Raw genomic sequence first — 17,381 nt, forward strand, 5'->3', positions numbered from 1 at the left:
TCTTTATTTCAGTGCAGTTTAAAATGGACTTATTAATTATAACTTTATAACTAATGTTAATAATATCTCTTATTGTTAATAATGTTAACAATAATTTATGTTAATAATATCTCTTACTGAATTCAGTATATCCAAAATATTTTTACTTATACATACAATCACTATAAAAATATTTCCATTATTTTTAATTAGAATATGATTATCAAATAACATTAGTTTTAGGTATACAACATACTGAGCCAATAATTACATGTATTGTGAAATGATCACCACAATAAGTCTAGTTAATATCCATCACCACATAGTTATAAGTTTTTCTTTTCTCGTGCTGAGAACTTTAAAGATCTCTTAAACCATTTTCAAACATATAATACAGTATTGTTAGCTATACTTACCCTGCTGCACATTACATCTGTAGGACTTATTTCTGTTATAACTGGAAGTTTGTAACAAGACGGACTATAAACTTATTGTTGCTTTTCTCTCTACAGTATGATGGACGCTCTCCCGATGACTTCCGGAACTTACCGAGTTGTTATCCCCATGTCACAAACAAACAGCGATGGCCTCCCCAGGACCACCCCCAAAGACCCGAAGACACTTCCTGAGGGAGCCGTGTTAAGTTTCCATAACATCTGCTACCGAGTAAAAGTGAAGAGTGGATTTCTACTTAATCGAAAAACAGTTGAGAAAGAAATACTGACGAATATCAAGTATGTGCCTGAACATTTGTTTATATTGCTTTGTTGACAGCAGTGAGCTCCACAGGTTTAGCCTAATGCAAGTACAGGTGCTATGGACATTTCTATATATGCCCCTATACCAGACACATGCTTTCATTTGTTTTCTTCAACTGGGAATGAAATAGTTGGATTGATGAGGGAAATGAGACATTTTGGGGGGGCTAGCAATCTGAATCTGTGCCATTAACCTAATGCATATTCTTTTTTTTTTCTTCTTCTTTTTTTTTTTTTTTTTTTTTTAATAAATATACAGAGAGGAAGGGAGAGGGATAGAGAGCTAGAAACATCGATGAGAGAGATACATCGACCAGCTGCCTCCTGCACAACCCCTAATGGGGATTTGCCTACAACCAACGTACATGCCCTTGACCGGAATCAAACCTGGGACCCTTCAGTCTGCAGACCGATGCTCTATCCACTGAGCCAAACCGGTTTCGGCCTAATGCATATTCTTATTAGCCTATAGTTTAGCCAGTGCCCCTTTAATTGTCTGGTCCTGCAAGACTTGTTTACTCCCATTTTTGAGAGATCATAAACCATCCCAGGCGGAGTTATCAGTGCTGATGCCAGGCCAGACCTTTAGTTGTGATCTCAAGGCCCCAGCACATGGGGCTCTTTAAGAACTTGCAAAGGGCACTGGAAAACCCAGTATTTGGAAGACAAAGGACCAGAGAACATATAAAAAGGGACAGCTTCCTCCATGTCATTGCTCTGAATTTTAATATATATATTTAATTTTTAAAGGAATAACCAAACTTTTTAAAATGGTTGTACCATGTGCATCAACTTTTGTTTGAGAAACTGAATAACTAATGTGTCATTTAAGCTTTTCTTGAGTAAGCCTTGTGGTTTACTGGGAAGAGGCCTGGGTGTGTGACTTGGCAACTTCCTGACTGCAGGGATAGAATTGTAATCTCTGTCTTCAATATTTTAACCTCTGAAATGAAAGATCTGTCACTATACTTTATGAGCCAGACACTTTAGCTGCTTATGCCCTTTTGATGTCCTTTATGTTCTAGAAATAAGAATCAGGAATTTGAAAGATAACATATTGTGAAAGTACTGTGGTTTTCAAATAGACTTCTTTTAAATGAGTGGCCTGTTCATTCAGTCATTTATTATCTATAACAATTTACCTAATGTTTTCCCGCATTATACAGACAGACAGAAACTATTTAAATACAAGAAAACTCTAGTTTAGCTTAAGTTATGCAGTGGAGATCCAGCATGATAGGATTTAGGGTCCAAATTAATATAACACTGTGATTTTCATTTTCTTCTTCCATCAACGAATTTATCGTGTGGTGGCAGAGTGAGGAGGGAGAGGAGAAAGGAATCTATTGGGACCACATATCTCTATTCTTTCACAGGAAACAGCCATGAGGATTGTTTGCGTTTTTCTGATTTCTTGAGAATTGAGCCCGATTCTTCCTCTCTGTGGAGTGGGGAGTGCATCTAGGTTTCTCGGACACCATGGCCTATGTGTTTTGTTCAGTTAGTGTGTGTGTTTGATGGGGGAAATAATTATTCCTGGATAAAACAAGCACTTTTTCTAGCTCTCTGAGACTGGAGGAGTGGTTATAAGAGCCCTTTGGCCAGGTATGGCCTCCAACCTGTGTAGAATCACATGCTTCTCATGTTTTCCTGATGTGTTTTATGGGATTGTGGCCTTTTCTGTCAGAAGCAGACAACTGCTCCTGGGAGGCTAGGAGATGACGAGAAGGGGAGGAAAGTTTTGCTTGTGGGCAGGGAAGAAAGAACAGGGACCTGGGGTTGGTTGAGTGGCGGAGAGGTAGGGGCTGTGTGGAGTTGATAGAACTTTCTTCACGCGGCAGCACACACTGTCAAGCCTACTTCCTTGTTGCTTTGTTGTATTGGTTAAAACCCTGACCAGGAAAATAAGGAGAGGTAGATAGTCACAAAGTCTTATCTTTTGCTACTTGCCTAGATAAAAGTGACTGACCTTGGGTTTTTAAAAAATCCTCACCTGAGCTGAGGACATGTTCACTGATTGAAGAGAGAGGAAAGGAGGGAGAGCGAGAGTGAGAGCCAGAGAGTGAGAGAGAGGAAGAAAAAAGGAAAGAGAGAGAGAGAGAGAGAGAGAGAGAGAGAGAGAGAGAGAGAGAGAGAGAGAGAGAGAGAGAGGAATGGAGGGAGGGAGGGAGAGGGAGAGAGGAAAGGAGGAAGGAAGGAAGGAAGGAAGGAAGGAAGGAAGGAAGGAAGGAAGGAAGGAAGGAAGGAAGGAAGGAATAAATCTGTTGCCTCCCAGGGATTGAACCCCTAATTTTTTTAGTATACAGGACAATGTTCTAACTATCTGAGCTACCTGCCCATGGCTGACTGATCTTTTTGAAAGCTGACACTTTTTTTGTAGAACATAATAGTCAAGAAAATGTTGGCCACTTCAGAATTTGTGCTTAAGTAGAAGGTAACACATATTTGAGTATGTGCAGGTTGAATGCATTTCAAATGGAGTATACATTTATCTTGTTTATGGTTTAGAGCTAGTATATTAGGAGCTAAATATCCTAAAATTGTCATATGTTTAAGACTTCATAATGTTTTTATGGTTCAATGGTATGCATTCTGCAATGCACAAGTTATCTTTATGTGCATTGTTGTGTTAATAAAAACTCAAGTCAAAACTACTTTTATATATGTACCAGTATAATTTTTTATTTTTTGATTATTGTTTACATACAATATTATCTTAGTTTCAGGGGTACAACCTAGTGATCGGACACTTATATACCTTAGGAAGTGATTGCCCTGATAAGTCTCATAGAGCATTAGCATTGTCTTGCTTATTCTATTTCTGGCTTAGACATCCAAGAGAAAGTTCATTTCTTTTATTCAATGTTGTGTTTCTAATTTTTCTCCTATCTGCTGGTTTCAACTAAACAGAGCTACTGAGATGGGAGAAAGGTTGTTCTCATTTATCCTATTTTTCAACTTTCTTTTGGTAGTACCGCCACCATTCACAATAGTAATAATATTTTACAAAAGCTGACGAAAAGCTAGATTTTTGTTTTTCCTTTGGACATATTATAATTTCACTTTTAGAACTAAATAGCCAGAACCTGATGTCCTCCGTGGAGGGAAGAAGATAAAAATCTGACAATGAGAATTCTAAAAGGTGAGATTTTTACTACCTCATCCAAAATCATTCTGTTATGCTTACTTTGTGTCCATACCTAGCATTTGGGGTTTTTCTCACCAATGTTGAAGATCTATAGAAAAAAAAAGTCCATTCCAATAGATGTTCATATCATATAGTCTTCAAGGAAAGTCATTATACTATTGGGAGATTTTTAAAATTAATAATTTATTTTGCAATAATTTCAAATGTAACCATTAGGGGAACATAACCCTTTTACCCAGATTCCCCACCTGTTAACATTTCACCACAATTTGCTAGTCATTTTATATATTAGATAATTCATTGTCATTAGCTTTTGAGAGCTGTCCGTACCCTGCTCTATTATTCCTAACTCCTCCAGTTCTGTTTTTCAGAAGTAAGGGCCCTCTCCTATGTAACCTCTCAGCCATTGTCTGAGTGGTTGCTAAGCCTCGTAATAGTTGCAGTGGTGAGTCCTTAGGGGCCGTTGGCCACCATGCTCTTCACATAGCAGACTGACCATCACATCATGTCTTCTCAGTCTCATCCAACCTGGTATTTTCCTGTCTCTCTCCAGTTGACTTAATTAATCCTCACCTGAAGGCATGTTTATATTGATTTTTAGACTGAACTGAAGAGAGAGAGAGAGAGAGAGAGAGAGAGAGAGAGAGAGAGAGAGAGAGAGAGAAACATTGATATGTTTCCTCCTCTATGCACTCCGACCAGGGCTCAAACCTGCAACTTAGGTATGTACCCTGACCAGGAATCGAACCAGAAACCTTTTGGTGAATGGGACTGCGCTCCAACCACCTGAGCCACCGGGCCAAGGCTGATGTTAATCTTGATTATCTGGTCATGCTGGTATCTGCCAGCTTTCCCCACAATGCCACCATTTTCCCCTATGTAAGTAATACATATTTTAAGGGGAGTTACCCTGACAATATTCCAAAACCCTATTTTTCATAAAACCTGAACTCACCAGCTTCAGTCCTTTTGATGTCTTTGGCCTGAGTGAGCAATAACTGTCACTGTAATAGTTTCCAAAGTGTGATTTTTTATTTTCATCTTGCTGTTCTGTGCAGATTAGTTTGCCTTCTACTAAAAGGGAAACTCACTGTTCTTCAGCTCTTCATTCATTTATTTATTTTAGTATAGACTCATGGATTATTATTATATTCAGTACTATCCAATAATAACATGTTATCATTGTTAATCTTGATAATGTTATTATTTCTGATTTGATCAGTGGGAGACCTTTCAAGGTAGGTTCTGCATTTTATTTTTTTAATAATTCATTCTTTTGACACATCCTCTAGAGTATTTTGTTGGCACAATAAGAAGTTCCAGACTCTCTGTACTTACTCCACCTGGTTCCTTTTTGTGAAGTTTTGCATTTACTAACTGAGATCTGGGTGTTTGGAGTGTTCGTTGGTATTGGGATGGCATAGTTTCTGGGCCTTCTCAGTGGACACACCTAGGGAACATATGTATGTATACATGGATATACACATCTAAACCTTTTTATATCTGTCTGTATATAGATCAAAACCCATGACCTCCAATTCTGATCTAATATCCTAGAGTTATTTCTATATTTCCATGTTTGTAAAGCATCTTCTCAAAAAACGAAAAACCTGACTCTCACTATTCTAATAACCTAAATGATTTGTTCAGTTTATATATATATATATATATATATATATATATATATATATATATATAGAGAGAGAGAGAGAGAGAGAGAGAGAGAGAGAGAGAGAGAGAGAGAGAGAGAGAACAATGACACACCAGTCTATGAGAGAGATATCAATCAATTGCCTCCCATATATGTGCTGACTAAGAATCGAATTGGCAACCTTTCGGTGCCCAGGACCATGCTCCAACCAACTGAAATATTCTGGCCAAGCCTCAGTCAATTTCCTGGTTCCTTAATATAAGCAAATCTCCTCATCCTCCAGCTGTTTCCTCTCTTCCTCCCACCTCCTTTTGTAGCCCAGGATCTTGGGTGCTGGCCATGGCTGCTCCTCCTCCCAGCACTTCTAGCACTTTCACGTTAAGAGGGGAGGTAAAGTCTAATAGAAATGACTGATGCATTATGTGAACATGATATAATAGGTAGGGGATGTACTAAGTTTTCTTTCCAGTCAGTGTGCCTATTTTCTATAACTTTTTTTGTACTTCTTATTTAAAAAAAAAAAAACAAAAAAAAAAACCATTTGGTTTTCCTATAAGTAATTATTTCTAAAAATGCAAAGACTCATTTACTCAACTGATTTTTTTAATCTTTATTGTTGAAAGTATTGCATATGTCCCCTTCCTCCCCACCCCCCCATTGATCCTTCTAGATTCACCTCCCTGTTGTCTGTGTCCATGGCTTATGCATACATGACCACAAGGTCTTTGGTTGATCACTTCCCACCACCCACTCATCCACCCACCCCTGCCTCCTCTTTGAGATTCCCTATTCTGTTCTATGCTTCTGTGTCTCTGGATCTATTTTGTTGGTTAGTTTATTTTTCATTTATTCAACTGATTTTTAATATCTGTTAGGAGTCTGATATTGTGCAAGCTTCTAGTGACAGAGGTATGTGCTCTGTCTCTGCAGCTTTCTAGTCCAGTGGGGATTCGGGCAACTAAAACACTTTACTGTGTTGTTCTGTGATGCAGGGATTAAGAGACATGGAAGCCACCACTCTAAATTGGAGGGCCAGGACCATGGGGAGAGAGAAAGTAGAGATTGTATGTGAGTGAGTGTGTGTGTGTGTTGGGGGTGGAGGGGGCGGTAGTGTAGGGAGGGAAGATGCTCCAAGCTCTGGGGATGCCATTGACTTCTCACCATTAAATGAGATTTACCATTATTCACTAAGATGCAATACATATAATAGGAATCCTGTAGCTAGGTTTTATTTTATGTATTCAATATTCTATGCATACTATGGGGTGGTGGTGAAAGAAGATGACACAGTTCTTGTTGCAAGGTTTTACAATATAATGAGGGAGACTTTGGGGTACATAAATGCTATATAAATCAATAAAGAAGGGTGGGGAATAGGCTTTGAAGGAGGGTGGGGTGGGGCAACAAGGGAATTGTAGACTATGGACTAGAACAGGTCAGCAAACTTTTTATGACAGTGAATATTTTCAGTGTGATGGGTCACACATGTGTGTTGTAACTACTCAGCTCTGTCACTGTAGCAGGAAAGCAGCCATAGACATAAATGGGCGAGTGCGGCTCTGTTCCACTAACACTTTGTTTTTGAAAATAGAAAACATGACCACCTGTAGTTTGCTGATCCCTGGACTAGAATGTAGAATCCAAAAGGGTTAGACCTTTCATTTTTTAAAAAAAATATAGGTATTTTACTGATTTTACACAGAGAGGAATTGAGAGGGATAGAGAATTAGAAACGTTGATGAGAGAGAAACATCGACCAGCTGCCTCTTGCACACCCCGCAATGGGGATGTGCCCACAACCAAGGTACATGCCCTTGACCGGATTCGAACCCGGGACCTTTCAGTCCACAAGCCGATGCTCCATCCACTGAGCCAAACAGGTTTTGGTAGAGACCTTTCAGTTGTAATGTTTATTGATTTTTAGAGAGAGAGAAAGGGAGAGGAAGAGAGAGAAATATTGATGTGAGAGTAAAACATCAATCAGCTGCCTCTTCCATGCCCTCTACTTTGGATAGAGCCTGCATCCTAGCCTGTGCCCTGATTGGAAATCGAACAGGTAACCTTTTGGTGCATGGGATGTGCCCAGCCAACTGAGCCACACCAGCCAGGGCTGGCTTATTCTGACCTCTGACCCATGTCCTAGAAGAGTGTCTTCTACACACATAGACACTGAATAGTTGTGTTGAGTGACTGGAGGGAGAATCAGCCACTGCTCCAAACCGGGACTCTTGCAGTTAGGATTGTCCATTGTTTTTTGTAATGCTAGGGTTTAGTGCCAAAGGAAGCCAACTGGGTTATGCAAAAATTCTTGGTCGTAGAACGCTCACATTGTCTTTTGAGTTAATCGTTTAGGATTGCTTGGTCTTTATTTGAGTAGATATTTTTAAAACCTGGAAAGGTTTTCTGGCAATGAAATCTTAGTGAGTAACAAGTTTATCTCTGGTCACAGTGCGTAGGTAGCTATCGATGCAGAAGGTACATGAAGAGCTATAGGTAAATGCATTTTGAAAGTTCACTCAACCATTAGTATGTTTTATTATATATCAGAGGGGAAATGCCATGAAAAGAATCAGATATTTTTCTGTTGTAGAGCTTGTTTCTGCTTTACCTAACTCATTGCATCTGTCCAATGTTTCAGTGAGAGGTACCTCAGTTAATGAGCAAAGTAGGAGGTAAATTTCCCCCTAGCACCCACCAGGCATTTTACACTCGTGACAGTTCCCGCACAATAGGCAGGCAGTTCTGCGGTCCTCCCGGACTGGAGGACTGGAGCCCTGAGCACAGCTGCACTGTGATATCTATCATCCAATGACAGCTGTATATCGTAGTATTTGCCCTGTGAAAGTCACCGTCTGGGCATGAAATCGCCTTCTGCTTTGCATCTTCCACTGGGCTAGATACTGGATTCTCTGGAGAGTAAATTATGATTTACCTACCAATTCCACAGACATTGAGTGTGGACATGAGTTGTTTTTTTTTTTTTTTTTTGGTGTGTGTGTGTGTGTGTGTGTGTGTGTGTGTGTGTGTGTGTTTTAAATACATTTTCATTGATTTCAGAGAGAAAGGGGGAGGGAGAGATAGAAACATCAATGATGAGAGAGAACCCTTGATTGGCTGCCTCCTGCATGCCCTCTACTGGGAATTGAGACCGAAACCCGGGATGTGCCCTTGACTGGAATTGAACCCAGGACACTTCAGTCTGCAGGCTGATGCTCTATTCACTGAGCCAAACCAGCTAGGGCGACGCCAGGGTTTTGAAAGGCCTTCCTCATTCCTCCATTTCAATCTGCCTGTGTAACTGTGGTGGACCTACTCTTCCTTCTCTTTACTCCAGTGAATTCTCCTTTCCATTCTACTGGTGACCTTCAGGGTTAAATTACATGTTTGTGTTCTTCCTGAGTCTCAGCACAGTCAACCCTTCATTAGTTTTATAAAAACTTATATTTATTATTGAAAGTATTACAGATATCTCTATTTTTGTCACCCATTGACCCATTCTCCCCCCCCCCCCCCAGGCCTTCACCACACTATTGTCTGTGTCCATGGGCTATGCATATATACATATAAGTTCTTTGGTTAATCTCTTCCCATTCCCCTCCCCATCCCCCTCCTTTCCTCTGTGATTCTTCAGTCTGTTCCATGCTCCCATGTCTCTGAATCTATATTGTTCGTCAGTTTGTTTTGTTTATTAGATTCCACATGTAAGTGAGAAGATGTGCTACTTGTCTTTCTCTGACTGGCTGTTTCACTCAGCGTAATACTCTCCAGGTCCCTCCATGCTGTCTCAAACGGAAGTGGAATTCACTTCAGCAGAGTTTGGAGCCTGCCAATATCTCCCTGTGGATACATTGCTTGTGGAGCTTATTGGATCCTGCTCTGTTGTCCTGTGACGCTGGCTACTGAGTTTATTGATTTTGGCCCTCTTTGGAAGGTCTCTGGTGCTGGCCAATGATAGACTCTATTTGTGGCTGGCCCCAAGTACCCTTTGGAGCTACCAGTGATCCACAGCTTGTGGCTCCCTCTGCTGGGGCTGAGTGTGCGTGGCAAGGACTGAGCTGTGCACCAAGGCCTGCTTTTCCTATTTTAGGGCCCAGAAGTATGTAACAAAGACTCAAAACACCCAGAGATCCACCTCTGCCTGCAGACTGATTGATTGTTAGTCTCTAAATGAACCTCAGGCTGTAGAGTAGACCCCAGCAGGGCAAAAACTCCCTTGAGGTGGGATGAACCAGTTTCCAGTGGGTGGGGCAATCACTTCCTTGCAGGCAAAAGGTGCAATGCTTTGAAAGCTCTCCTGAGAGAGATGGTTTCTGTGACTCGGGGGAATGACTCAGCCTAGAGATCCTGGCAGCTGTCCTCTCAGCTCTCTCTCCAGTCTCCTCACACAGCTCTAGTCCACTCTGCCCTCCCTCTGCTAGAGCCCAAGATGATGAGTGGCTGAAAACAAAATTTAGTGTATTGGCCCTATAAGGTAGTGCCTGCGTTTCTAGTCATCTCTCAGAACCCCTAGTGCTTTTCACAGCCAGATGTTATATGGGCACCTTTCCCAGGTTTGTTACTCTGGGCTGGGGAGCTCAGATTGGGGTTTTAGACCCCAGACTTCTCAGAGAAAACCCCCCACATCTGAGATATCAAGCTCTAGAACTTCAGCTGCTGCCTGTGAGAGCCCAGCCAGCCCATTTTTGCTTCTGCACTTCCTACCAATCTCTATGCGTCCTCCTTAGTTATACGGCTTCTATCCAGCTAGTCTTCAATTGGTTATTCAAGATGATTTTTCCATATTTTAGTTGTAATTCCAGCTTGGTCCAGGGAGAATGTCAGTGTAGCTTCCACTTAATGCGGAAACAAGGTGGGGGCGTTGGCTGCGGAGGAGTGAGGCGAAAATCCGCCTTCCGCCATCCGCCGAAGAAGTCGGGTCGTGGGCGGTGGCCAGCGCGCCTCGGAGACTCGTGCTTGCTTCTTTGCTTCCTTCTGCCTGTGCTGCTGCGTCGGCCTTCCGCCTCCGCCTCCTCCTCCGCCGCCTCCGCTCTCCTGGCCTCTTCTTCCCTCCTCCTCCTCCTCCTCCTCCTCTCCTCCTCCTCCTCCTCATGCTTCTTCTTCCTCCTTCTCTTTCTCCTTCTCCTTCTCCTCCTCCTCCTCCTCCTCCTCCTCCTCTTCCTTCTTTTTTTAAATACCTTCCTACTTTCTATTAGAATATTTCCTACCCACAAACATCTATGTAATTTGTTCAGAACACGCAGTGTCCACATTATGTCTGTACATCCTTAAAAGTCATCGCCAATAGAAAATAGTGTCTCCCATTTTGAAACTGAGAATTTTCCATTCTAATTACCTGAAACTTTGAAGAAAGAAAATGATGGATTTGGAGGGCATATGTTCAATTTTTACAATTGAATTAAGAATTTTGTGAGCATTAAGAACTGATAAGGTTTTCTTTTCAATAGCTGATGTGCTTTTTCTAGCCATTGAATTTCTACTTCCATTACATTGTTTTGATATTTGACTAGATTTGAGCAGTGAGAGCATTAATCCTGGTTGTTCTAGAAATCCATGTAGAACTTGAGTAGGTAGCAAATAATTATCATTTAACACTACTCAAGACCTGTGATGGACTTTATATTGTGTTAAGAGAAGTAAGCATCACAGATGTTTTGCCAGAATCTTTTACTTCAAGGAAACTTGAAAGTTTGTGTGTCCTTTTCCAAAAAGTATAAATAGTTTAGACAATAAATCCAAAGGAATTAAAGGGACCTGAGCCATTTTTTTTTCCTACAGATGCTGACTAGGGATGACATCCTTTGTTTACTAGATTTCTGTTAACAGTTTGCTTTCTTTTTCCTTTGTAAGTTTGTTTGTGCTTGTTTTCTGTTTTATTTCATCACCTTTCATGGAGTACATTTAATGCGGACTCTAAATTTTTAGAACTAGTTTTAAAAGGAACCAGTAAATCAGTCTGTTTCTGCATTTGCAGTGGGATCATGAGACCTGGCCTCAACGCCATTCTGGGACCCACAGGTGGAGGCAAATCTTCGTGAGTATAACAGAGTATCAGGAAGCTTTCCCTTTGTGGTTTCAATGTGCTTTTAAAGATCACTTTTATGAGGGCAGGTGTTAATTGAATATTTGCTGCATGTCTGGTCTGGGTCTAGGCACTGTGGCTCACACGCAGTTGTGCCAGCTGTGGTTCTGTCCTGAGGAGCAGGAAGTCTTAGGAGGTCAGCTTTACTAACAGGATGTGACGGGTCATGGCATACAGCTGTCATGTATGGTGTGAACTAATGAGGAGGAAAAGGAAGGGGATGACTTGAAAGTGAAGAGATGGAGACAAAGGCATAAGTGAAGACTAACATCTCAGCTAAAGGAGCACATTGCCGAGGTTGGGACCCAAACGTCAGGCAGCTTGGAGGACTGTGCAGCATCAGCTAACAGTGCATTTTTTTATTTTTTATTTATTTATTTATTTTTTATGTATGGGGGCTTTATTGTAGCAGAGTTAAAAAAAAAAAAAAAGGAAGTTAAGAATTAAAAAAAATATATATAATTAGAGTTAGACCTTAGACTTTTTTTTATTAGTTAATTTTCTAACTTGAGTGGAATTTCCATTCAGAATGGATGAGAGATACAGCCTGAGTTAAAGAGAAACACTCACCATTATGTCCTTTTATAGGTTGTTAGATGTCTTAGCTGCAAGGAAAGATCCGAAGGGATTATCTGGAGATGTTTTGATAAATGGAGCACCCCAAACTGCCAATTTCAAATGCAACTCAGGTTATGTGGTGCAAGTAAGTATTTGTGGATTTTCATTTTAGATTTCTCCTGTCTGGACAAGTGCCTTGGCCAGGTCTCCTGGTCCCACTGCTCAGCGTGCCTCCCACTGGTTACACAATATGAGCATAGAACCAACTTTATTTCAGCTATTTATAATCTCCCATAAAATGATATTACATGAAAAGGCAAGGAGAGTCTAGAATATGACCCCTATAAGTTCAATCATATCAATTCTAGTTGTCATATTCCCAAAAGACTCTGTTATACTTTTTCCCCTGCCTTTCCCTCTCTCCCTGCCCTAGCTTAGAAAGAAATTTTGTCAAAGCCTTGTATAAGGCAGTCTGGAAATGTCAGCTAGTAGTAGCCGTAATTACCTGTGTTCTCTTCGGCTGTACAGATAGGGAATGAGAATTATTCCATCAGGGTTTGCAGCTCTCTGAATATGGAGTTATTGGTATAATTTGTGTAATTACAAGTTTATCATTGGCTAGAACTTTCCCTCAGGCATGTTGTTCTTGTGGATTAAGTTGTGTATACTGAAGACTGATGGTACTAGAAAAGACATGATATATTTTGTTAAAAATGACATTTTGCCTTCAGGATGATGTTGTGATGGGAACTCTGACAGTGAGAGAAAATTTACAGTTCTCAGCAGCTCTTCGCCTTCCATCAACTATGAAGAATCATGAAAAGAACGAACGGATAAACAAGGTCATTCAAGAGTTAGGTCTGGCTAAAGTGGCAGATTCCAAGGTAAAGTGGAAACAATTGATGGTGTCATTCCCAGCAAGTAGGACTTCCCCTGTGTGGGTAGTGTCACTATTATTCAGAAGTTTCCTATAATGTGTGTGGCCAAAGTGGCTGCTTTCTGTAAGAAAAGCGACTAGTTACATAATATGAAGGTGGAAATTAGCCAGGAAAAGAAATTTTTAAAACGATTGAATCCTGGAGGTGAAGTGTGGGCTGGTATGTAAAAGTGTTCTTGCAAAGACTACATGTCCCTTCCCTTGATGACAGTGCTGGCTCCTCCCCCACACTAATTGTGTAAGTCCTGACTCATTCATTATGTTTCCTAACTTTCACTTTTTTGTTTTCTCTCCTCGACCCCTCCTTTTTTTTTTCTTTTTAGCTATTCTTCCTCTCTTCCTCCAGGAACTTTATTCTGTTGCCTTGAAGGTATATTTCTAGAATTCATAAATGACTAAAATCCCAGGGTTCTTGCTCTATATGTTTCACTTGGCTGTAATTTGGCTTTTTAAATAATCTTCAGTCAAATTAGTGTTTATTTCTCATTGGTGTAGCAGCCAACTTGTTTTCCTAACGCCTTTCTTTTGCAGGACACTTTGTCTCCCATCCCTCCCCCCTCTCTTCCTCTCTCTATTCCTTCTGTTAGGGTTTCTCACACACTGTCATGTGCTGGGCTCCCTTGGCTTTCATAGGTAACAGCTCTGGGCAAGAGAGACAAAAGTGGCTCCCTGTATGGGTTGTGCAGGATCAGGAAGGAGGGATAAGATGAGTGAGGGAATGATTTACAGGAAGACTGGCTGGAAGACACTTGAGGCTTTGGATGAAGATGAGCATTTCAGGCGGTCATGGCTCTAGTTCCCTCCCTTACTTAGAGGTCATGAAAATGGGGTATTCCGCTGGCTGCTGCTTCATCTGATGCTTTCAGTCTTCTATGTAAAGTGAATTTTGGAAGAATAAGTATGAGCAGCTACCATGCACCACTTATTTTTGTTTTGTGAGTGATTGGGTTCACCTTTTGGGGGCTCTGTCTTTCCACTAAGGTGCTTTCCTACCGTTACCTTTAGGCCATCATCACCTGAGTTCCTTGCCTGGATTTCCATAGAAATAAGTTGAAGGCAGTTATTCTCTTCCTTAAAATAAACTTATCAAATTGACTGAAATAATACATAAAAGAATGTTACAACTTTTATGAAATTGTAAACACAACAGAAATGTAGAGAGAATAGTCTGATTGCTATAGTTATGACATGATTGTAGTGTAATTAATATACTGGTGTGATTACCAATAACTAGATTTCCCAGTTGTTAACATCTTTTTTTCAGGAATGTGTTTAGCTTTTTATTTCTGAAATATTTTAAAGACAATTATGAATATCACATTTCACCCCTGAATTCTTATTATGCTTTATTTATTTACTTATTTGTTTGTAATCCTCAACCCAGGACATGTGGAGAGAGAGAGAGAGAAAGAGAGAGAATGAGTTATCAATGTGAGAGAAAGCATTGGTTGATTGCCTTCAGTACGTGCCCGACTGGATTCAAACCTGCAGTGCTTTGGTGCATAGGACTGTGCTCCAACCCACTGAGCCACTCTGGCCAGGCATCTTTTTAAAAAGGACATTTGCCTATATTACTGCAATACCATTATCAACTAACACAATTAAAATCTTAATATCACCTATGTAGAGCCCACCTTTTCCAATTATCTTTAAATTTACTTTATAGCTCCATTTTTTAATAGGATATAATCAAGGGCATGAGTAGCATGTGATTATTATCTCTTTGAAGACTCTTACTATGAGTTGTTTCCCACCTCCTGCCTCACCCAACCCTTCCTGCTCCTCCACCATACACAGTGGCGCTGACTGGTTTAAAAAACTGAGCCAGTCACCTGCCTTCGGAATTTGTCTGAAAGAATGAGTCAGGAATTTTGTGATGTGTTAAGAGTATAGATAGGGTCAGTTTGAGATGCCTTACGGTGATTTTAGAGGTGCTAATGTGGATGGTAGAAAGTGACCATCCGTATTAGCTGCCAAGGCCTAGCTTTTTAGTCCACTTGAGGACTTTTTTGGTGGGGGGAGAAAGAAAGGGGCATAAGGCTAATAATATATTATAGATGCTTTCACCTGTTCCTTTCCTATCTTTATTGTCCTTTGTCGATTGTGATTTCACTATGTCAGGGCCATGTCTTTAAGTTCTAACTTAGGATCTTAAAACAAATATTTGTCTTGATAAGGAACGTATAGAACTGTTGACAGCATGTGAGTGTTATCAGGCTAAGCCACATACCAAGTCTACACTGAGCCTCAGTTTACTTGTGTAATTAAAGAGAAACCTACCTCTTCTCCAAGATGCTCATTTACTTGCTGTTCAGAATGAATGAGGACATGAGACAAAGTGCCTCTTACAGGGTTGGCACATGTTAGCAGCTCAACAAACCATAGTGCCTGTGGTTGTTTTTGTTAATAATGATAACATTTGTGTGTTAGGTTGGAACTCAGTTTACTCGTGGTGTGTCTGGAGGAGAAAGAAAAAGGACTAGTATTGGGATGGAGCTTATTACCGATCCATCCATCTTGTTCCTGGATGAGCCCACAACTGGTTTAGACTCGAGCACAGCTAATGCTGTCCTTCTGCTCCTAAAGAGGTAAGCGCTATGGGAACATTGTTCCTATATTCATCCAACATAATACTATGTACCAGGTATTAATCTTGGTGCAGGGGATTCAGCGGTGAGCTCAACACAAACATTTCTCCCTTCTTTGTTGGAGGGGATCATTCAATTAGCAAATATAAGCATTTCAAGAAAAATGAAGCAGGGTAAGAATATAGGGAAGACTGATGTGCTGATGTGGTGGTGGTGGGAAGTGCTGTATTACATAGCAGGATGGTCAGGGAAGATGTGCCATATGAGCTGTGAGTGAGGTCTGGATATTGAGGAAGAGAGTTCTCATTGGAGGGAACAGCCAGTGGCACTGAGTTGACCAGTGGCCTTGACTAGGATGTTTGACTAGGATGGTAGGGGTGAGATGGTAAGAAGTGGGTGGATTCTAGATTTATTTTCAAGATAGAACCAACAGGATTGGCTCATGAAGTGGACATGGGATGTGATTATTGAGAATGATATATGATTTGGGGCCTGAACAATGAAAGATTGGAGTGAAAAGAATGGAATTTCCTTTAACCAAGAAAAAAGACTGTGGGAAGATCAGTTAGTAGACATTTCAAAAGTTAAGTTGTTAACATCTTTTTTTTTTTTTTTTTTTACATTAGTTTTTTTTTAAATTAAGTTTCAATCTTAGAGAAAAGTTCTAACATTGTGCAAAGAAATCTCATGTTCTTACATCAATTCCCCAACTCCAAACAACAGAGACACAACCCTCCCAGCCAGGAAGTCACATCGATGCTGTTCCCACCACCCAAACCATAGACTCTAGACTTCAGCAGCTGTCCTAGAAGTGTCTCTTTTCCTTTCTCTCTTAGATTCCTTTGAAGGAATACTCTTTCCTAAGCTTTTTCTCTGTCTTCCTTGCCTCTCATGTCCTTATCTGTCTTCGAGAATAGAGTACATTTCATAGGACACAGGCATCTTTCCCTTGTTGGAGAGCTCTAACCCAGTCTTTCTCAAGCTCCACAGTGCACACTGATCACTTGGGGTCTCGTTAAAATGCAGATTCTGTCTCCACAGCTCAGAGGTGGAGCCCAAGATTCTCCATTTCTAATTGGAGGTACTATTGCCGGTACTAGTGGTGCTCAGAACACACTTAGAGGAGCAAGGCTCTCACCACAGTCCACGCCCCTGCTTCCTTTACTGGCTCCTTTTGGCCTCCTGACTGAAGTTTCAGCTTCTGATTAAGGGGATTCATCCTGCACCGTCCCTTCCACCCCCCCCCTTTTTTTAAGAGAACATTTATTAATCTGGGTACAGTGAAACAAGAGATGGCTTAGGAGAGAAGAAGCAATAGGAGAGCCTAAATGGGGCTTCTTTGGCTCCCTGGTGAAGTTATGAAATGAGCCGAGGTGAGGCTGCTCTTGGCTCACCGAAAAGTCAGGAAAAGGGCCTTAGAGACAGGTTCAGGGGTTTGGCTGTCTGCTGTTCCTCTGGTTGCAAGTCCCACGGGGGCTCTCAGAGTTTAAAAAGGTAAAAGGTATGCACCAGAAAGGAGGGCATAGGTGTGCTTCAAGAAGGGCACTTGCATAGGCTTATTTTTTGATGCATTCTCTGTAGTTAGCTTCTCTTCACTCCTCAGTTCAACTTTGTAATGACACCAAATCACTTGCAGTTTTCTTTCTTTTTTTTTCTTTTTTAAGTTTTCTTAATAGACCTTGC

General features: G+C 40.8%; 1 protein-coding gene across 2 annotated transcripts in view; it reads left to right on the forward strand.

The window, feature by feature from the left end:
* Window positions 1-17,381, forward strand: part of ABCG2 (ATP binding cassette subfamily G member 2 (Junior blood group)) — a 51,461-nt gene that overhangs the window by 13,051 nt on the left and 21,029 nt on the right. For both annotated transcript variants that reach the window (XM_045570859.1, XM_036454733.2), the window contains exons 2-6: window positions 492-713; window positions 11,508-11,567; window positions 12,204-12,318; window positions 12,905-13,057; window positions 15,541-15,698. In XM_045570859.1, coding sequence (XP_045426815.1) covers window positions 493-713; window positions 11,508-11,567; window positions 12,204-12,318; window positions 12,905-13,057; window positions 15,541-15,698 — 707 coding nt within the window. In that variant the 5' untranslated portion in view covers window position 492. The remainder of the gene's footprint in view (window positions 1-491; window positions 714-11,507; window positions 11,568-12,203; window positions 12,319-12,904; window positions 13,058-15,540; window positions 15,699-17,381) is intronic.

The sequence above is a fragment of the Pipistrellus kuhlii genome, unplaced genomic scaffold, assembly GCF_014108245.1.
Source record: "Pipistrellus kuhlii isolate mPipKuh1 unplaced genomic scaffold, mPipKuh1.p scaffold_m20_p_1, whole genome shotgun sequence".
Lineage (NCBI taxonomy): Eukaryota > Metazoa > Chordata > Mammalia > Chiroptera > Vespertilionidae > Pipistrellus > Pipistrellus kuhlii.